At 47.3% G+C, this 22,906-nt stretch overlaps 1 protein-coding gene across 1 annotated transcript in view; it reads left to right on the top strand.

Annotated features, from left to right (window-relative positions):
- Nucleotides 1-22,906, top strand: part of IPO9 (importin 9) — a 194,319-nt gene that overhangs the window by 115,401 nt on the left and 56,012 nt on the right. The window contains exons 14-15 of the mRNA XM_065403806.1: nucleotides 9,430-9,589; nucleotides 17,300-17,526. Of these exons, the coding sequence (XP_065259878.1) occupies nucleotides 9,430-9,589; nucleotides 17,300-17,526 (387 nt within the window). The remainder of the gene's footprint in view (nucleotides 1-9,429; nucleotides 9,590-17,299; nucleotides 17,527-22,906) is intronic.

The following is a 22,906-nucleotide window of genomic DNA, read 5'->3' as shown; positions in this document are numbered from 1 at the left end:
TCCTGCCATCATCTCCATCCTCTGACGAACAGAGGCTAGGGACACCATTCTTACCCATCCTGGCTAATAGCCATTTATGGACTTAGCCACCATGAATTTATCCAGTCCCCTTTTAAACATTGTTATAGTCCTAGCCTTCACAACCTCCTCAGGTAAGGAGTTCCACAAGTTGACTGGAGTTTCTTCCTCTGGGAGGTTATCCTCAGTGCGAGAGGATACAATGACATTATCTGGAAGGAGGGTTCCAACTATGGGATTGTTTCCCTCCACTCCAGCTTGATGTTCTCCTTCCTTGAAACTTTCATTATCCTTAACAGCTGTCGGACTGGGGAGTGGGACCGCTCTATTCTATCCCTGAAAGTCTCCTTTAGGTACATCTGTCTCCCTCATAAATATAATAATCTTGATAGCCCTCACTCTGCTGTTTGGTTTTCTGCCTGCATTAGTTTTACCCTTGCAGTTGTAGCTGTGTGTGTATGTGTGTTTGTGTTTTATTAGCCTAGTCCATCCGCGAGCTAGAGCTTCTTTCCACCAGCACTGACAATACTACTAATAGAAACAGATCCCACAGCATGAATATTTTAGTGATAATCCCCATTTATGTCAGGGCTTCATCTAGAATGTAGTGACTGCCAACTCATTAGCATTCAGTCCTCCCCAGATCTGCTAACTCAGGAGAACGGTAGGATTAGAAATTCCAACCTAAGTTTGCTCATGGCCCTGAGCCCCCTCCCACACCCTGAAACCCCTCGGCCCCACCTCCGCCACACACATGGGGGGAGGGATAGCTCAGTGGTTTGAGCAGGGCCGGCTCCAGGCACCAGCTTGTCAAGCAGGTGCTTGGGGCGGCCACTCCGGAGAGGGGCGGCACGTCCAGCTATTCGGCGGCAATTCGGCGGACGGTCCCTCACTCCGGCTCGGAGCGAAGGACCTTCCGCCGAATTGCCGCCCCAGATCGCGATCGCGGCTTTTTTTTTTTTTTTTTTTTTGGCTGCTAGGGGCGGCCAAAGCCCTGGAGCCGGCCCTGGGTTTGAGCATTGGCCTGCTAAACCCAGGGTTGCAAGTTCAATCCTTGAGGGGGCCATTTAGGGATCTGGGGCAAAAATCTGTCTGGGGATTGGTCCTGCTTTGAGCAGGGGTGGGCTAGATGACCTCCTGAGGTCCCTTCCAACCCTGATATTCTATAATTCTATAACATCGCCTTCATATTGGTACACACAACAAAATTCATTCCACACATGGATGTAATAAATTAGAGGGAACATTGATCCCAACCTGGACTCTCATCTCACAACTTGGTATTTAAATGGCCAGCAAGTCTACAGCATTTGTGATTGGAGGCCATTCAAAATATGCTTAATCACAGCAGGAAAGATTCTACCCGAAAATGTTTTCTAGCCAAATGGAGGTTTTTCTGTACCTGGGCAGAACAGGACCAGTTATCAGAGCTAGTAGATATTTCTGTAATTTTAGACTATCTTCTCACACTCAAGATATCAGGTCTTTCTATTTGCTCACTTCTGGTCCACCTAGAAGCAATCAGTGTATTCCACCTCCGGTAGATGGGTATTCTATTTTTACTCTCACACCCACACTCCTAAACTGTTTGACTAGAACTCCCCACCAGTAGTGAAGCCAAAGGCGCAGTGGGTTCTCAATCTCATACTTTCAGCACTTTCCAGGCCACCTTTTGAACTGCTGGTCACAGCTCAATGTCCCAGCTGTCTATGAAGGTCACTTTCCTGGTTATTGTTATGTAGGCCTTGGAGGTATGGTTCGTCAGCCTTGGAGGGCAGCCCTCAGGCCGACGCACCATACATTACATTTCATAAGAGAAGACATCCTTTGCCTCCACCTGAAATTCATCTATAAGGTAATTTCCAAGTTCCACATAAATAAATACCAGTAAGCAAACTGATTGATCAGGAAGCCTCTTCTCTTCAGTGAGGGGAGGGAACTTCATAGAATCATAGGGTTAGAAGAGTCCGCATGGGTCCTCTAGTCTAATCTGCTGCCAAGGTGCAGGATTTGTTGTGTCTAAATCATCCAAGACAGATGGCAATCCAGCCTCTTTTTGAAAACCTCAAGTAAAGGAGATTCCACGACTTCCCTAGGCAGTTTGTTCCATTATTCTACTGCTCTTACAGCTAGGAAGTTTTCCCTGAGATTTAATCTAAATCTGTTATGCTGTAGTTCAGGGGTAGGCAACCTATGGCACACATGCCGAAGGCGGCACGCAAGTTGATTTTCAGCGGCACTCTCACTGCCTGGGTCCTGGCCACTGGTCAGGGGGGCTCTGCATTTTAATTTAATTTTAAAAGAAGCATCTTAAACATTTTAAAAACCTTATTTACTTTACATACAACAATAGTTTCGTTATATATTATAGACTTAGAGAAAGAGACCTTCTAAAAACGTTAAAATGTATTACTGGCACGCAAAACCTTAAATTAGAGTGAATAAATGAAGACTCGGCACACCACTTTTGAAAGGTTGCCAACCCCTGTGTAGTTTGAACCTATTGCCTCTTGTCCTCTGTGGCAAGAGAGAACAATTTTTCTCCATCTTTTTTTATGGCGGCTTTTCAAGTATTTGAAGACCATTATCATATCCCCCTGTAATCTCCTCTTTTCCAAATTAAACATACTTAGTTCCTTCAGCCTTTCCTCATATGGCTTGCGTTCCATCCCTTTGATCCTCTTTGTCGCTCTCCTCTGCATCCTTTTCCAGTTTCTCTACATGATTTCTATACAGTGGTGACCAAAATTGGACACAGTCCTCCAGCTGAGGCCTAACCAGCGCTGAGTAGAGTGGTACTGTCATCTCCTGTGACTTGCATGCTATGCCTCTGTTAATGCACTCTAAAATTACATTTGCTTTTTTTTGCAACGGCATTGCGTTGTTGACTCATGTTGAGGTTGTGATCCACCACAACTCTCAGATCCTTCTCAGCACTGCTGCTGTCAAGCCAGTTTTCCTGCATTCTGTATTTAGAATCATGGAATCCTAGAATATTAGGGTTGGAAGAAACCTCAGGAGGTCATCTAGTCCAATCCCCTGCTCAAAGCAGGACCAATACCAACTAAATCATCCCAGCAAGGGCTTTGTCAAGCCGGGCCTTAAAACCTCTATGAATGGAGATTCCACCACCTCCCTAGGTAACCCATTCCAGTGCTTCACCACCCTCCTAGTGAAATACTGTTTGCTAATATCCAAACTAGACCTCCCACACTGTAACTTGAGACCATTGCTCCTTGTTCTGTCACCACTGAAAACAGCCAAGCTCCATCCTCTTTAGAACCCCCCTTCAGGTAGTTGAAGGCTGCAATCAAATCCCCCCTCACTCTTCTCTTCTGCAGACTAAATAAGCCCATTTCCCTCAGCCTCTCCTCGTAAGTTATGTGCCCCAGCCCCCTAATCATTTTTGTTGCCCTCCGCTGGACTCTCTCCAATTTGTCCACATTCCTTCTGTAGTGAGGGGACGAAAACTGTACACAATACTCCAGGTGTTGCCTCACCAGTGCTGAATAGAGGGGAATAATCACTTCCCTCGATCTGCTGGCAATGCTCCTACTAATACAGCCCTATATGCCGTTGGCCTTTTTGGCAACAAGGGCACACTGCTGACTCATATCCAGCTTCTCATCCACTGTAACCCCTAGGTCCTTTTCTGCAGAACTGCTGCCTAGCCACTCGGTCCCTAGTCTGTAGCAGTGCATGGGATTCTTCCGTCCTAAGTGCAGGACTCTGCACTTGTCGTTGTTGAACCTCATCAGATTTCTTATGGCCCAATCCTCAAATTTGTCTAGGTCCCTCTGTATCCTATCCCTACCCTCCAGCGTATCTACCACTCCTCCCAGTTTAGTGTCATCTGCAAATTTTCTGAGGGTGCAATCCACGCCATCCTCCAGATCATTAATGAAGATATTGAACAAAAGCGGCTCCAGGACCGACCCTTGGGGTACTCCGCTTGATACCGGCTGCCGACTAGACATGGAGCTATTGATCACTACCCATTGAGCCCGACGATTTAGCCAGCTTTCTATCCACCTTATAGTCCATCCAGCCGATACTCCTTTAACTTGCTGGCAGGAATACTGTGGGAGACCATATCACTTCCACTGCTATCCCCTCATCCACAGAGCCAGTTATCTCATCATAGAAGACAATTAGGTTAGTCGGGTATGACTTACCCTTGTTGAATCCATGCTGACTGTTCCTGATCACTTTCCTCTCCTCTAAGTGCTTCAAAATTGATTCCTTGAGGACCTGCTCCATGATTTTTCCAGGGACTGAGGTGAGGCTGACTGGCCTGTAGTTCCCCAGATCCTCCTCCTTCCCTTTTTTAAAGATGGGCACTACATTAGCCTTTTTCCAGTCATCCGGGACCTCCCCCGATCACCAGGAGTTTTCAAAGATAATGGCCATTGGCTCTGCAATCACATCTGCCAACTCCTTTAGCACCCTCAGATGCAGTGAATCCGGCCCCATGGACTTCTGCTCATCCAGCTTTCCTAAATAGTTCTGAACCACTTCTTTCTCCACAGAGGGCTGGTCACCTCCTCTCCATACTGTGCTGCCCAGTGCAGTACTCCGGTAGCTGACCTTGTTCGTGAAGACTGAGGCAAAAAAAGCATTGAGTACATTAGCTTTTTCCTCTGTCCCTAGGCTGCCTTCCCCATTCAGTAAGGGGCCCACACTTTTCTTGACCACCACCTTGTTGCTAACATACCTGAAGAAACCCTTCTTGTTACTCTTAACATCCCTTGCTAGCTGCAACTCCAAGTGTGATTTGGCCTTCCTGATTTCACTTCTGCATGCCTGAGCAATATTTTTATACTCCTCCCTGGTCATTTGTCCAATCTTCCACTTCTTGTAAGCTTTTTTGTGTTTAAGATCAGCAAGGATTTCACTGTTAAGCCAAGCTGGTCGCTTGCCATATTTACTATTCTTTCTACACATTGGGATGGTTTGTTCCTGCAACCTCCATAAGGATTCTTTAAAATACAGCCAGCTCTCCTGGACTCCTTTCCCCCTCATGTTATTCTCCCAGGGGATCCTGCCCATCAGTTCCCTGAGGGAGTCACAGTCTGCTTTTCTGAAGTCCAGGGTCTCTATTCTGCTGCTCTCCTTTCAGGATCCTGAACTCGACCATCTCATGGTCACTGCCTCCCAGGTTCCCATCCACTTTTGCTTCCTCCACTAATTCTTCCCGGTTTGTGAGCAGTAGGTCTAGAAGAGCTCTGCCCCTAGTTGGTTCCTCCAGCAATTGCACCAGGAAATTGTCCCCTACACTTTCCAAAAACTTCCTGGATTGTCTGTGCACCGCTGTATTGCTCTCCCAGCAGATATTGGGGTGATTGACATCCCCCATGAGAACCAGTGCCTGTGATCTAGTAACTTCTGTTAGTTGCCTGAAGAAAGCCTCGTCCACCTCAACCCCTGGTCTGGTGGTCTATAACAGACTCCCACCACGACATCACCCTTGTTACTCACACTTCTAAACTTTAATCCAGAGAGACTCAGGTTTTTCTGCAGTTTCATACCGGAGCTCTGAGCAGTCATACTGCTCTCTAACATACAGTGCAACTCCCCCACCTTTTCTGCCCTACCTGTCCTTCCTGAACAGTTTATATCCATCCATGACAGTACTCCAGTCATAGAATCATAGAATATCAGGGTTGGAAGGGACCTCAGGAGGTCATCTAGTCCAACCCCCTGCTCAAAGCAGGACCAATTCCCAACTAAATCATCCCAGCCAGGGCTTTGTCAAGCCGGGCCTTAAAAACCTCCAAGGAAGGAGACTCCACCACCTCCCTAGGTAACCCATTCCAGTGCTTCACCACCCTCCTAGTGAAATAGTGTTTCCTAATATCCAACCTAGACCTTCCCCACTGCAACTTGAGACCATTGCTCCTTGTTCTGTCATCTGCCACCATTGAGAACAGCCGAGTTCCATCCTCTTTGGAACCCCCCTTCAGGTAGTTGTAGGCTGCTATCAAATCCCCCCTCATTCTTCTCTTCTGGAGACTAAACAATCCCAGTTCCCTCAGCCTCTCCTCATAAGTCATGCGCTCCAGACCCCTAATCATTTTTGTTGCCCGCCGCTGGACTCTTTCCAATTTTTCCACATCCTTCTTGTAGTGTGGGGCCCAAAACTGGACACAGTACTCCAGATGAGGCCTCACCAATGTCGAATAAAGGGGAACGATCACGTCCCTCGATCTGCTGGCAATGCCCCTACTTATACAGCCCAAAATGCCGTTAGCCTTCTTGGCAACAAGAGCACACTGTTGACTCATATCCAGCTTCTCGTCCACTGTGACCATTCGGTCCCTAGTCTGTAGCTGTGCATGGGATTCTTCCGTCCTAAGTGCAGGACTCTACACTTGTCCTTGTTGAACCTCATCAGGTTTCTTTTGGCCCAATCCTCTAATTTGTCTAGGTCCCTCTGTATCCGATCCCTACCCTCTAGTGTATCTACCACACCTCCTAGTTTAGTGTCATCGGCAAACTTGCTGAGAGTGCAGTCCACTCCATCCTCCAGATCATTAATAAAGATATTAAACAAAACCGGCCCCAGGACCGACCCTTGGGGCACTCCGCTTGAAACTGGCTGCCAACTAGACATGGAGCCATTGATCACTCCCCGTTGAGCCTGACGATCTAGCCAGCTTTCTATCCACCTTACAGTCCATTCATCCAGCCCATACTTCAGTCATGTGAGTTATCCCACCAAGTCTCTGTTATTCCAATCACATCATAATTCCTTGACTGTGCCAGGACTTCCAGTTCTCCCTGCTTGTTTCCCAGGCATCTTGCATTTGTGTATAGGCACTTAAGATAACTCGCTGACCGTTCTGCTTTCTCAGTATGAGACAGGAGTCCTCCCCTCTTGCGCTCTCCTGCTCGTGCTTCCTCCTGGTATCCCACTTTGCCCAGACTTTGGTCTCCTTCCCCCGGTGAACCTAATTTAAAGCCCTCCTCACTAGGTTAGCCAGCCTGCCTGCGAAGATGCTCTTCCCTCTCTTCGTTAGGTGGAGCCCGTCTCTGCCTAGCATTCCTCCTTCTTGGAACCACCATCCCATGGTCAAAGAATCCAAAGCCTTCTCTCCGACACCACCAGCGTAGCCATTCGTTGACTTCCACAATTTGACGGTCTCTATCTGGGTCTTTTCCTTCCACTGGGAGGATGGACGAGAATACCACTTACGCCTCAAACTGCTTTATCCTTCTTCCCAGAGCCACATAGTCTGCAGTGATCTGCTCAAGGTCATTCTTGGCAGTATCATTGGTGCCCACATGGAGAAGCAGGAAGGGGTAGCGATCCGAGGGCTTGATGAGTCTCGGCAGTCTCTCTGTCACATCGTGAATCCTAGCTCCTGGCAAGCAGAACACTTCTCGTTTTTCCCGGTCGGGACGGCAGATAGATGACTCCCTGAGGAGGGAGTCCCTGACCACCACCACCCACCTCCTTCTCTTGGGAGTGGTGGTTGTGGAACCCCCATCCCTAGCACAGTGCATCTCATGCTTTCCAATCAGTGGAGTCTCCTTCTGCTCCCTTCCCTCAGATGTATCATCTAGTCCACTCTCCGCATTAGTATCTGTGGAGAGAACATGAAAACAGTTGCTCAGCTATATCTCCATAGCTGGTACATGGATACTCCTCTTTCTTCTTCTGGAGGTCACATGCTACCAATTTTCTTCACCGTCCTTGTGTCGCCGCTGCGCAGCCTGCACTGAATCTTCAGAATGTTGTGCCCGTAGAAGCATATTCTGATGTCTGTCCAGGAAATCTTCATTTTCTCTTATGCAATGCAGGGTTGATACTTGTTTCTCCAGACCTTGAACCTTCTCTTCCAATATGGAGACCAGCTTGCACTTTGTACAGACAAAGTCACTTCTGTCCTGTGGAAGAAAGACAAACATGGCACATCCTGTGCAGGTCACAACAGCTGATCGCTCACCATCCATATTACCTTCCTTCTAAGAGCTTTCTCAGCTGTTGCAGTAACTACTCAGAGAAGCCTGCAAGATGAAAGCCTCTGTGGGCTCTCCCCAGGCGAACTCCCAGTCAAACTCCCTCTGTTCGCCGCTCAGCTGGTTCGCAACTGGTTGCCTTTTTATAACAATCAGGCCCACTCAAGGCCCACCTGGAACAGAGCACTCCCAATTCACACTTTTCAAACAATCAAGTATACGGACAAACTGTAGTAGATTAGTTTTGCTGTTCTCATGTCCTCCTTTCCTTAGGATCTTGAATTCTATTGGATCACGATCACTTCTTCCCAAGTTCCCGACCACCTGTTGGTCAAAACCAGATCCAAAATGGATGACCCCCTTGTTGTTTCCTCATTTGTTGTTTCCTGATTCAGAAAGTTGTACCCTACACATGCTAAGAACATTGCAGGACATATTATGTTTTGTTGTATTAGTCTTCCAACAGATATCAGGGAAGTGATATAAGATATCAGACAAGCATTGGTGTTCTACCTGCAGAAAACTAAACCAGTCAGAAAGTCACCTAGGCTGTTTGTTGCTGTAGCAGAACGAGCACAGGGACAAACAATATCTGCTCAGAAACTCTCTAAGTGAATATCTGTCTGTATCCTCCTTTGCTATCAGTTGGTGCATCTCCCTTCTCCAGACAGGGAGAGGGCCTGTTTTACTAGAGTGCAGGCAACTTCAGTAGCATCTCTTTGAAAAGTGCATATGATGTACATTTGTAAGACAGCAACCTGGAATTCATCCACACTTTCACGAAGCATTATGCTTTGGACCAAGCCTCTTCTGCCAATACAGCCTTTGTAATCACAGCATTACAGACATCTGTACCAACTGCGTCCTCGCACACACCTCCTATTTGAGTACTATTTGCCAGTCACCCCTGCGTGGAATATGCTTTAAGTACCAGAACTCGAAGAAATGGACATTACTTTCCTGTTGTTGGAGGTTCTTCAAAATGTGTGGTCCCTGTCTGTATTCCACTACCCACCCTCCTTCTCCTCTGCTTTGCATCATGATTAGATTTGCAGTAGAGAAGGAACTGGAGAGGTTGTTGGTCCTCACTTCTCCTTGTACCCTTGGTGCTGAGCACAGAGGTGTGAACCAGTGACCACTACTCTCAATATGTTCTAGCCTCAGGTGCATGAAGCACATGCAGATCCACATATATAATACAGATAGGGATCTAGTTATAGGTAGGTAACGTCTATTTCTTCCTATTCTGTCATGCAGACTGGATTCAGTCCACAGGAAAGATGTTTGATGGTCCTGCTTGTAAGCCTTCTTTATCATATAGAGAAACGTTCTCTATTAGTATATCAAACAAATATTGCATTTTTTAAGATGGCAGGGTTTTGTTGGGGGGCGGGAAATAGAAATAGTTTTAGAATAAATGTGAATTTTAAGAAATCTGTCTTCTTTCAGTGTCTCCTTTTCTGCTTGGTCGTGCTCTTTGGGCCGCCAGTCGCTTCACAGTTGCTATGTCTCCAGAATTAATCCAGCAATTTCTGCAGGCCACAGTCAGTGGTCTACATGAGACCCAACCTCCTTCAGTCCGGATCTCTGCAGTCAGAGCTATCTGGGGGTAAGTAGATCATGCATTATGATGGGTCTTGGTGGATTGTGAGCTAATGCAAGAGGAAAGGAATCATTTGAGGATGGAAGAGCTTGACACAGTTGGTGTTAAAACAGAAAAGTTGATGTATGTTCCCGAGAAGCACACTTTTCTGCATGTAGCTGATAACAGATCTTGTACATGAACTACTTATAGATCAGTCATCAGATAATTGAAGTAAATCTCACTATTTTTAGTAAACATTTGAGACTGAATTTTAACTGAACATAAGTTATGATTTGATGGAGTCTGTAGAATTCCATTCCATCGAAAAGCACATTGTAGTTTTGTTTGATCTGCCAGGCTGCAAATTTAGGACTCTGTGTGTCTGGAACCCAGGATAAACCTTGGGTTAATATAACATGTTTCCTCAAGGTGGAATTTTACTGTTCCTCTTTGAGTGATTGCTCATGTCTATTCCATGTTAGGTGTGCGTGCTCGCCACATGCTCTGGTTTTGGAAGTTTCTCCCTCAGTGGTATCCGTAGGGGTCTGGCTCTGGCGCCCTCTGGAGTGGCGTGCATATGCGCCGGTATAAGGGGTGCTGCCGGTTTCTTCCATCCCTCAGTTCCTTCTTATCTCCAGTGACGGTGCTGGAAGGTCTCCTTGCTTTGGCAAGCGCTTACTTACCCAGTGGTTTTTTCTCTTTACTGTTGTAAATAATTTAGATAAGTAGTTTCTTTGTACTTAACGACTAGCAAATTAGAGTTGTAGATAAATTAGATAGTCCACTTTGGGACTTGGGACGGGGTATGCTCCGGTCTCTGGGCTTCAAGCCTTGTGATCACTGTAGAAAGCCCATGCTGATCAGCGACCCTCATTAAAGTTGCTTGAAATGTTTGGGAGAAGCCCACATTAGCAATAAGTGTCGCATTTATAAGAGCTTCAAGCCCAGGACAAAAAAGGAGAGGGACATAAGGCTGAGAGCACCCCTCATGGAATTGGCCCTCGCGCCAGTCTCTCAGCCATCAAAATCAGACTCTGCACCCAGTACGGCTGCATCAGTGCAAAGTGTACCTCTGGCACCGGTCCCAGTCCCCGGAACCGGCTCAGAAGCAGAGGAAGCATGCTGGGTGAGGGTGTTCCCGGATATCCTGTGTGGGAAAGGGAAAGTCCGGAGATGAGCATAGGCCCTTGCGGGGGGCAGCAACTCTCCGGAGGCCAGCCAGGCACCTGTATTGCCAGTTAGGCCATCCAGCCCTCCTAGAGACCCACCAGCCACCCCAGGTACTGGCTGAGGTCCCCAGCACCTGGAAGTCCCATCCACGCTGGAGGCCTTCCTGGCTGCAAAAGACATCATATCTTTGCTGGTGCTGCTGACGCCCCACCAAGACGTAATCGTCTCCAGGGAGAAGCCAGCACTGGGACCTGTGCAACGGTCTCCATCTGTGCAGCATCGCTCCCCGGCACCATGGCAGTCGATGTCGAAGTGACGATCCCCGGGGACATGCTTCTGACCTGCCCATACCGACCGAAGTTCCCAGCACTATTTGCAGGACTCTCGGCACCAGTCCCCCATGGGATGGCACTGCTCGCCCGATGGCCGACACAGGGCCGCAGCACACCACCTGTCCCCAGAATGGCATCGGTCACCAGAAGGGAGATATCGCTCCCCAGGGCAAGGGACCCCATTGGGGCCACTGTGAGGCCCATCCCAGGCACTGAGACACAGATCGCCGGACGCACAACATTAGGTCGAGGCAGCGCTCCCTGCCATCCTGTTCTTGGTCACTGGACTCACTACACCGATCTCAGAGCTCTAGGCGTGGATCACTGGGTTACCGTCACCGATCTGCCGAGCTCCGTAACAGGTCCCTGAGCAGACAGTTACAGGACCTGGATCCCCAGCACTGGTCCCCCGCCGTAGATGTCAGGATAACCGGCCACGAAGAGGACTTAGAGCCCACATTGGCACCACAGTGGTCTCCAATGCAAAACTTTTCCTCTTGGCTCAGAGTAGGAGGAGGTAGTGGGCCTCTCGGGCCAGGTGTGCCAAATCTGGGGGGCCCCCCAGGGCCACTGGCTGGTGTATGGCCCTAGGGCCAATGGCCTGCCTCATGGCAGTTTTGGAATCCATGGGGGGTTCTCCAAGCGCCAGAGACCCTCGTACAGCGCTCTGTGTCAGGAGTGTCAGAGAGGTCATGGACAGTGTCCCACACACCCCTGGTTCTGATGAAGGGTCCAAGCAAGGTACCCAGGAACACTCCCCCCGCCCTCCCCCCCCCCCCAGTCTCAGTGGAGGCCACCCAAGCTGGGGACGTGGGACCAACCCCCTCCTCCCGCTACCCCCAGGGTAACAAGCAGGTGTTTTGAGGGTGTGTCCGAGGGCGACGTCCCAGTCTGCAGACAGGATCCTACACCTCTTTTGTTTTCCAACTGCCTTTTTCCCTTCCTCCCTGCTTGGGCTGCTATAACAACAGACTGTTGGGTCCTCAGCACTGTGACGGCGGGGTATACCTTACCGTTTATTTCTACCCTCCCTCCCACCCCCCTACCCTGTCCCTCTTCGGGACCGTTCTCATGAGCAGCTTCTCGCCCAAGAGGTGCAAGCCCTCTTGCTAGTCGGAGCCATAGAGGATGTCCCCGTGCATCGAAAGGGGAAAGGTTTCTATTCCCGGTATTTTCTCATACCAAAGGCCAAGGGCAGTCTATGACCCATTTTGGAAGTATCTCAAGAAGTTGAAGTTTCGCATGGTCTCCCTGGCATCCATCATCTCCATCCTGGAGACAACTTGAAGGGTGTTCTTGCCGCCTGCAACAGGACATTCAGATCTACCCATACCTCAATGACTGGCTCATCAAGGGTTGTTCACAGGTTTAGGTCCTTCACAGCATTCGGTTGGTGCAAGCCACATACCAGGCACTGGGTCTGTTGATAAACACACAAAAATCGATGTTACTCCCAGTGCAAAGAATAGAGTTTATAGGGGCAGTCCTAGACTCTACACAGGCCAGAGCCTTTCTCCCAGAGCCCAGATTCGAGGTGATGTCAGTTCTCACCCTATCCCCATGGCTAGAGTATGCCTCAGGCTAATATAAATACACGCTGCCATGTATCCTGTAGTTCGCCATGCACATCTGCAATCCAGGCCCCTCCAGATGTGACTAGCGTTGGTCTACATCCCAGCCAAGTACCACCCAGCCAGAGTCTTCACGATTCTGCCGCAAGTGCTTACAGCTCTAAAATGGTGGTCAAACCCGGTAAACATTTCCAAAGGAACACCCTTTGCAACCCCGAAACCCACAAAGGAGCTAGTGTCAGATGCCTCTGACCTAGGCTTAGAGAGCCCACCTTGGATCGCCGAAGACCATGGGGTTATGGTCCCAGGACAAGCTCTCACTGTACATCAACGTCAGGGAGCTCAGAACCATCTGATTGACTTGCGAAGTGTTCCTTACGCAGCTATCACATCAAGTAGTTCAGGTGTTGACTGACAATACAGCCGCCATATTCTATGTCAACAGGCAAGGGGGAGTGCGGTCCTTGGTTCTCTGCCAAGAAGCCCTCTGGCTGTGGGATTTTTGCATCCGGCACACCATATTCACCGAGGCACTACATTTCCCTGGCGTCCGAAACACCCTGGCAAATCGCCTCAGCAGGCTGTTCTGTTCTCAACCATAAGGAGGTTGTCAGAATGATCTTCCAGAGGTGGGGAACTCCCCAGGTGGACCTGTTTGCCACCAGGCGAAACAGGAAGTGTCTGCTCCCTCCAAGGGCTCGACAGCGGGTCACTCTGCGACACCTTTCTCCCCTCTTGGGCAGAGGGCCCGATGTAAGTCTTCCCGCCAATCCCTCTTATCCCCATTCTCTGACACCTTTCTCCTGTCTTGGGCAGAGGGCCTGATGTATGCCTTCCCACCAATCCCTCTTATCGGCAGGACTCTCCTGAAAATAGAGGGACAAAGCCAGGGTCGTCATGATCACCCCGGCATAACCCCGCCAGCATTGGTTCGGCATGCTCATGGACTTGGCATCAGCGCCTCTATGAATGCTTCCAAACTGCCCAGATCTGGTCTCAGGATCACGGGAGATGACTGCACCCAATCCTCGCCTCCCTCCACCTCACAACATGGATGCTGTGTTGTTGAACCCAGAGGAGCAGGCCTGCTCTGCTCAGATCCAGTGAGTACTGCTGGAAAGTAGAAAACCCTTGACGAGAGCAACTTACCTGTCAAAGTGGAAATGCTTTTCTTGCTGGGCGTTGGAACAGGGGATCTCCCTGACCCAGTCATCTCTGCAGTCCATTCTAGAAAACCTGCTTCATTTAAAGCATCAAGACCCAGCCTTCTCCATCAAGATGCACCAGGCTGCCATTTCAGCCTTCCAGTGCAGATCAGTGTACTCACATGAGATGATGATCAGGTTCCTTAAGGGCCTGGAGAGACACTTTCCACCGGTCTGGGACGTGGTCCCCCAATGGGACCTCAGTCTAGTCCTTTCTAGGCTCACTGGCCCTCCTTCGAGCCGTTAGCCTCCTGCTCTCTTTCACATCTATTGTGGAAAGTCGCCTTCCTTGTGGCTATCACTTCAGCGAGGCGAGTCTCCAAGATTAAAGCCCTTACGTCGGAGCCCCCGTACACTGTGTTCTGCAAGGCCATGGTTCAGTTGCATCCCCACCTGGCTTTCCTACCAAAGGTGGTGTTGCCTTTCCATATTAACCAGGACATATTTCTCCCAGTTTTCTGACCAAAGCCTCACGCGGCTAACAAAGAGAGGCGCATGCACACCCTTGATGTCAGATGGGCTCTGGCTTTCTACTTAGAGCGTACCATGCCCTTCCGTAAATCGACTAAACTTTTTGTCAAGGTGGCTGATAGAATGAAAGGCCTCCTTGTATCATCTCAAATACTTTCATCTTGGATTACCACCTGCATTCGCACTTGTTACGAGCTGGCACAGGTCATACCTCCCCAAATGGTGACGGCTCATTCGACCAGAGCTCAGGCGTCTTTGGCAGCCTTCCTGGCACAAGTCCCTATCCAGGATATCTGCAGGGCCGCAACGTGGTCGTCGGTGCACATCTTCATGACCCATTATGCCATCACCGAGCGGGCTAGAGATGATGCTGGCTTTGGCAGAGCTGTGTTGCAATCGACATGCCCATGAACTCCTACCTGCCTCCAGGGATACTGCTTGTGAGTCACCTAACATGGAATGGACATGAGCAAGCACTCGAAGAAAAAACAGTTACTAACCTTTCATAACTGTTTTTCTTCGAGATGTGTTGCTTATGTCCATTCCATGACCTGCCCTCCTTCCCCACTGTTGGAGTTCCGGCAAGAAGGAACTGAGGGAGGGAGGGGGCCAGCCGCGTTCCTTATATGGGCGCCAGAGCTGGTCCCCTACGGATACCACTGAGGGAAAAGCTTCCAGCACTTGTGCATGTGATGAGCACACACACGTTACATGGAATGGATATGAGCAACACATCTCTAACAGTTACGAAAGGTTAGTAACCACTTTTTTCACTTTACTCACATAACTGTACAATGTGAGGAATAACACCAGGGATGGCGTGTGCAGAATGGAAGTTAATTTGGATCTCAAATGTAATGCCCTTTATAGTGATGTGCAAGTGGAAGATTTGATTAGTAGATATAATACCAGTCACTGAAAGCTTAAACAAAAATGCAGACAGTAACATTATAGATGTAGGACTCAAATCATAGTTGCACTATTTGCACCTATGCTTTGTTAGTTGCATTAGCCCCAGTTCATTTCACAAACCACTGTGTACTGGGGCACAGAAAGATCCCGCAGAGCTGATTTTCGTGGTGCTTTTAAGAGAGTGAAAATCCCCATCTTCTTCACAGAAGAAGCGCAACTGTTCTGCTCTTGATAGGGTCTTCCGCACAGATATGCAAGGAGGGCATGTTTGCCAATTTCAAAATTTTAAAGATTTAAACTAATGTAGAGGATCCATCCATATTGGTTGTAAAACATGAATAGCAATTTGATTTTTTTTAAATTCAAAATTTGGCTTTCGATCAATAATTTGATGGCAGAAGATTAGAGATACAAGGTGGGCGAGGTAATATCTTTTATTGGACCAACTTCTGTTGGTGATAGACAAGGTTTGGAGCTTGCACAGAGCTCTTTTTCAGGTCTGGGAAATGTACTCAATGTCGCAACTAAGCACAAGGTGGAACAGATTGTTTAGTGTAAGCAACTAATACATTTCAAGGGACCGTTCAAGGTGAAGTGGCCCATTAAATTCAGGTGGCACCGTGACTGTTTCCTTGAAATATGTGTTAACTACTTATGCTAAACAATCTGTTCCACCTTGTGACACTCTGAGTACGTTTCCTAGATCTGAAGAATTGCTCTGTGTAAGCTCGAAAGCTTCTCTCTCTCTCCAACTTTTGAAGCCTTAACCATGGATCTAGGAGCCAGCTGTTACCTTTTCTCCTTGCTCTATCCCCAAACAGTAACTGAGTTGTTGGGAACTCCTTTAGATACACGTTATCCTAATTCAACTTCCATCTTCAATAGGCTGATGAAGTGAGGTGATATAACAGATAGAGCTTGCGTCCCTACTGATGTTCATTGAAGGAGGTTAAACACTTCAAAGCATGATTGAATATAGCCTTCTATCTTTTCAAGGGGGATGTCTTAGTACTGAACCAAAGTCCCTGGAATTCACAAGTTTGAAGCCAGGAATTCAGATATTTTCAGATGTTTCCCCATCACTTATCAGGCATTACTGATGGAAGCCCTGGCCATACTGTCAGTAACTACCTAAGAAGAGCAGATACCTATATGCTTCTTGTGTATGGTTCTGTGATCATAGGCTGCATAAAGACTGAGTAACCCAAGTCAGTAAATGGTACCAACGGACTAATATGTGAGCCTTACACAATGTAATGTGAAATTTTCTGTTATCTGGATTTGAAAGCTAGCTCACCCAGAGAGGATGTACAGGTAGCTTGTTATGGAACAGAGGGCCAGGAAGTTCCTTCCATGCTGGGAGAAGTAGGTACCAGAACAGTGTTGGAGCCCAATGCTCTTTTCCCTAGAAGGGGATCCAGGGAGCAGAAGTGGCTTGGAGTTGTAGGATCTTCCTAGGAGAGGGAGACAAGTAGGCTCAGGAAATAGAACTTTCATAGGAGCTGGACCAGGGCCTGGAACTTGCCAGAAGGCATCCAAGTGTCACTGGGTTCATTGTATTCAAAACTAAATGCCAATTGATCATTGCAACTTACCAGTCACTCAGTAGGCCCCCCTTCTTTCTCTCTCTCTCATACTCACACATACTAAATTAAAGAAACTCTGGATATTGATTCAGTAACTTACACCTCTTTGCTATAAAGAGAGAAGTTATCTTTAAAACAATAAAAAAATTAGAATAGCCTTCTATGGTGATGAGCTCCTGAAAGGGAGGGGTGGGTTATGGAGTCCAGTGGCCTGAGGCCATTGCAGTTTTCTGCAGCCTGAAGAGGTAGGGAAAGGGAAAAGAGACTGAAGGTATAAATTTGAAAAGTGGGAGACTGAGACTTTGAGTAGGAAAAAAGGAAATATAGGGTTCAGGTGGTTAAAACAAAAAATATACAGTTGGGCTGAAAAGAGAAAGAGAAGAGGGAACAACCACTAAAATGATACTCTGATCTATGCATCCAACATCCTCTAGTGCTGTTGTAAATATTATATTTGTGTGTTTTGTACCATGAATTCCTTATCTAGTTACTGTGACCAGCTGAAGATCTCTGAAAGTACCCATGTATTGCAGCCTTTCCTTCCCAGTATCCTGGATGGACTGATCCACTTGGCAGCTCAGTTCAGTTCAGAGGTCCTCAATCTTGTGATGGAAACACTCTGCATTGTCTGTACAGTAGACCCAGCATTTACAGCAAATGTGGAGAACAAAATCTGCCCCTTCACCATAGCAATCTTCCTCAAGTACAGTAATGGTATGTGCCCAAAGTGTGTCTTTTAAATATTGCTCTGTCTTTGCTAATGGAGTCTGGTCAAGATTAATCTCTTGCAGGCTACCTGTAAAATTGACATTTAAAGTGTGTATTTAAAATGTACAGAATGACATTTTGGAAATACATTATTCTTAAATTTTAAGGCCAGATGGGACAATTATCATCTAGTCTGACATCTTGTATAGCACAGGCCAGAGAATTGTGCCCATTGATTCCTGTATCTAGACCATATTTTTTGCTCTGGTTCACCCACTTTCTATAGGAAGAAATCCAATTTTGATTTAAAAATTTAAGCGATGGAGAATCAATCGCATCCCTTGGCAAGTAGTTTCAAAAATGTGCACTTTATTTCTAATCTGAATTTGTCAAGTTTCAACTTACAGCCATTGGATCTTGTTCTGCCTTTGTCTGCTACATTAAAGACCCTTCTGCCATCGAAATCTTCTACCCACATAAGTGCTTATAGACCATAATCAAGTTCTCTTAACCTTCTTTTTGATAAGGGCTTTGCAATAGCTTTCTGCACTATTAGTGAAGTATAAGAACTGGTATGATATGCAGTTGTGTGTGAGAAGAGAACTTTTTTCTACCAGGAATAATGTAGGGGGCAGGCTGACAAGAGGGCATTTTGTATATAAAAGGATGATTCTTACTTGTCCTGAAGTACTAAGTTGAGGTATTAAACCATTCTGAGGAAGCAGTACTATTTGGCATTCAACTTTCCCTTTGTTTCCTTAAATGGAGTTTATCCAATAAAATCCCAGATTGGTTTACTCTTGATCAGCTGTCTGTTACAGCATGCCTTGTTGCCTGAAGCCATCCTCTTATTAGATTTCTGTTAACATTGCACTATCAGTCACTAGTGTGTAGACAAGTCTGTGTCCATTGATGAAGGTGGACAGGACAGGTTTTCTAAGGTTGCTCTCATGATCTGAATTGTTGAATGTATTAAGCCCCGTTACCCAAGTACTGGGCTGCCTAAATTCTGTTTGAGTAAGTAGAATAAATAGGTAACCTCTGCTGAGAGTGTGGCATGTGCAATAGATGTCAGAATTGACTAAAGTCACTAAAGTGTGACTTATTAATAACTAGTCCTGTGAGAGGTACCTCTGCATGTATACACTTCTGGGAATTGGGTCCCCTGCTGCCTTGTGCTCAGAACTCCTTAGCAAGCTGCGTCACTTGGTGGAGGCACAAGTGCCCTCTCAATGTTGAAAGTCTGACTGGGGTTCAAGGGAAAAGAACTGAGGCAGAAGCTAGTACATTCCCTTATATGACCACAGCAGTGTCCAGAGATATATAAAGAATTCTGAGGAAGGAGGGAAAGGCAGGCAGGAAGTGTGAATATACAATTTCACTATCTTTGTATATATTTTTGTTGCCACCTTTGGGAAATTGTAACAAGCAGCGGAGTCTAGGTGGAGGGTGAACTGAGGAACTGTTAATTTAAAAAGGGGGCAACTGACAGAGTGGGAGTAATCTAGGTCTGGCTCACCACTCTGTACACTTCGTAAGTGTCCTTGTGTGGGCCAAATTGAGAGATAATTAGGACTGGGTGATTAAGCAATTAATGAGGGGATTCAGCTTATCAGTTGGGGATTGTTAAATGGGAGATAGGGCAAAGAAGATCAGGATCTGAGAAGTGAGATATCTCCTTCCTCCCTGTGCCTAGGATGTATGCTGAAGCCTGGGAAAAGCCTTTTGGTGATGGGACATTAAACTGCATAAGATATTGGGAGTAAAGTACACTGGTGAACTTACATAAGAGCATGTGAATACTCTTTGCACAGAGAAATTCAGGGTGCGGGAGCCCACCCTGTGACAAGTGGGGGCTTATCCAGGATTTCCCATTCCAATGTAGGCAAAGGACCAGAAAGGGAAGCTGATGAGAAGGCACAGCGGACTCGGCAGTATGGAGGAACTTCTGCGCTGGGTAGTTGAGCAACAAAAGGAGTTACAGAAAACCTTCCAGGAGTTTCAACAGAGGGCACAAACAGTCCTTGTTATCTGAGATAAGCCTCCACTTGTCACAGGGTGGGCTCCCGCACCCTGAATTTTTTTTGCAAACAGTCCTCACACACACTTAGGTAAGTTGCCCACAGTGTATTTACAATGTCATATGGAACTTCATGTCCCATCACCATAAAGCTTTTCCCAACCTTCAACATACCCCCTTAGATAAAGGGAGGTGAGGAGGAAAGAGATCTCACTTCTTGATCCTGAGTTTCTTTGCCCTTCCTTCTCTGTCTTTCTGCCTCCCATGTAACAGGCCCCAGCTAAATCCCCTTGTTAACTGGTTAACCACCCACACCTTGTTAATTATCTCCCAATTTGGCAGGGATGCTTACAAAATGCACAGAATGGTGAGCCAGCCCTAGGGTGCCAAGTACAGCAAGTAGTGTATTAAATTCCATGTAGCTATTCTACAAATCTCCACAACAGAGACATTCTGATAACAAGCCATGGAAGTGGTATTAGCCATGATGGAGTGGGCCCTCGCTAAGGCGTAAGTCTATATAATCTTTAATCCACTCTCAGCCTGTTAGAGGAGATGGTATTCCCCTGATGCTGATCACTATAGACCAGTCAGAAACTATTCAGAAGGTCAGAGACTGTCTAAATGGTTTGGAATCATAGAATGGAATAATAGAATATCAGGGTTGGAAGGGACCTCAGGAGGTCATCTAGTCCAACCCCCTGCTCAAAGCAGGACGGACCCCAACTAAATCATCCCAGCCAGGGCTTTGTCAAGCCTGACCTTAGAGGTTTTTAAGGAAGGAGATTCAACCACCTCCCTAGGTAACCTATTCCAGTGCTTCACAACCCTCCTAGTGAAAAAGTTTTTCCTAATATCCAACCTAAACCTCCCCCACTGCAACTTGAGACCATTACTCCTTGTTCTGTTATCTGCCACCACTGAGAACAGCCGAGCTCCATCCTCTTTGGAACCCCCTTTCAGGTAGTGGAAAGCAGCTACCAAATTCCCCCCCAATTCTTCTCTTCTGCAGACTAAACAATCCCAGTTCCCTCAGCCTCTCCTCATAAACCATGTGCTCCAGCCCCCTAATAATTTTTGTTGTCCTCCAAAACTGGACACAGTACTCCAGATGAGGCCTCACCAGTCTTGAATAGAGGGAATGATCACGTCCCTCGATGTGCTGGCAATGCCCCTACTTATACAGCCCAAAATGCCATTAGCCTTCTTGGCAACAAGGGCACACTGTTGACTCATATCCAGCTTCTCGTCCACTGTAACCCCTAGGTCCTTTTCTGCAGAACTGCTGTCTAGCCACTCGGTCCCTAGTCTGTAGCAGTTCATGGGATTCTTCCATCCTAAGTGCAGGACTCTGCACTTGTCCTCGTTGAACCTCATCAGATTTCTTTTGTCCCAATCCTCTAATTTGTCTAGGTCCCTCTGTATCCTATCCCTACCCTCCAGCGAATCTACCACTCCTCCCAGTTTAGTGTCATCTGCAAACTTGCTGAGAGTGCAGTCCACGCCATCCTCCAGATCATTAATGAAGATATTGAACAAAACCAGCCCCAGGACTGACCCTTGGGGCACTCCGCTTGATACCGGCTGCTAACTAGACATGGAGCCATTGATCACTACCCGTTGATCCCGACGATCTAGCCAGCTTTCTATCCATCTTGTAGTCCATTCATCCAGCCCATACTACTTTAACTTCCTGGCAAGAATACTGTGGGAGACTGTATCAAAAGCTTTGCTAAAGTCAAGGAATAACACGTCCACTGCTTTCCCCTCATCCACAGAGCCAGTTATCTCGTCATAGAAGGCAATTAAGTTAGTCAGGCATGACTTGCCCTTGGTGAATCCATGCTGATTGTTCCTGATCACTTTCCTCTCCTCTAAGCACTTCAGAATTGATTCCTTGAGGACCTGCTCCATGATTTTTCCAGGGACTGAGGTGATGACTGGCCTGTAGTTCCCCAGATCCTCCTTCATCCCTTTTTTAAAGATGGGCACTACATTAGCCTTTTTCCAGTCATCCAGGACCTCCCCTGATTGCCATGAGTTTTCAAAGATAATGGCCAATGGCTCTGCAATCACGTCCGCCAACTCCTTTAGCGCCCTCGGATGCAGCGCATCCGGCCCCATGGACTTGTGCTCGTCCAGTTTTTCTAAATAGTCCCGAACCACTTCTTTCTCCACAGAGGGCTGGTCACCTCTTCCCCATACTGTGCTGCCCAGTGCAGTAGTCTGGGAGCTGACCTTGTTCGTGAAGACTGAGGGAAAAAAAGCATTGAGTACATTAGCTTTTTCCACATCCTCTGTCGCTAGGTTGCCTCCCTCATTCAGTAAGGTGCCCACACTTTCCTTGACTTTCTTCTTGTTGGTAACATACCTGAAGAAAACCTTCTTGTTACTCTTAACATCCCTTGCTAGCTGCAACTCCAAGTGTGATTTGGCCTTCCTGATTTCACTCCTGCATGCCTGAGCAATATTTTTATACTCCTCCCTGGTCATTTGTCCAATCTTCCACTTCTTGTAAGCTTCTTTTTTGTGTTTAAGATCAGCAAGGATTTCACTGTTAAGCCAAGTTGGTCGCCTGCCATATTTACTGTTCTTTCTACACATCGGGACGGTTTGTTCCTGCAACCTCAATAAGGATTCTTTAAAATACAGCCAGCTCTCCTGGACTCCTTTCCCCCTCATGTTGTTCTCCCAGGGGATCCTGCCCATCAGTTCCCTGAGGGAGTCACAGTCTGCTTTTCTGAAGTCCAGGGTCCGTATTCTGCTGCTCTCCTTTCAGGATCCTGAACACGACCATCTCATGGTCACTACCTCCCAGGTTCCCATCCACTTTTGCTTCCCCTACTAATTCTTCCCTGTTTGTGAGCAGCAGGTCAAGAAGAGCTCTGCTCCTAGTTGGTTCCTCCAGCACTTGCACCAGGAAATTGTCCCCTACACTTTCCAAAAACTTCCTGGATTGTCTGTGCACTGCTGTATTGCTCTCCCAGCAGATATTGGGGTGATTGACATCCCCCATGAGAACCACAGCCTGCAATCTAGTAACTTCTGTTAGTTGCCAGAAGAAAGCCTCGTCCACCTCATCCCCCTGGTCTGGTAGTCTATAACAGACTCCCACCACGACATCACCCTTATTACTCACACTTCTAAACTTTAATCCAGAGAGACTCAGGTTTTTCTGCAGTTTCATACCGGAGCTCTGAGCAGTCATACTCCTCTCTTACATACAATGCAACTCCCCCACCTTTTCTGCCCTGCCTGTCCTTCCTGAACAGTTTATATCCATCCATGACAGTACTCCACTCATGTGAGTTATCCCACCAAGTCTCTGTTATTCCAAACACATCATAATTCCTTGACTGTGCCAGG

Source organism: Emys orbicularis, chromosome 4, assembly GCF_028017835.1.
Source record: "Emys orbicularis isolate rEmyOrb1 chromosome 4, rEmyOrb1.hap1, whole genome shotgun sequence".
Taxonomy (NCBI): Eukaryota; Metazoa; Chordata; order Testudines; family Emydidae; genus Emys; species Emys orbicularis.
This window is presented reverse-complemented; position numbering and strand designations above follow the sequence as displayed.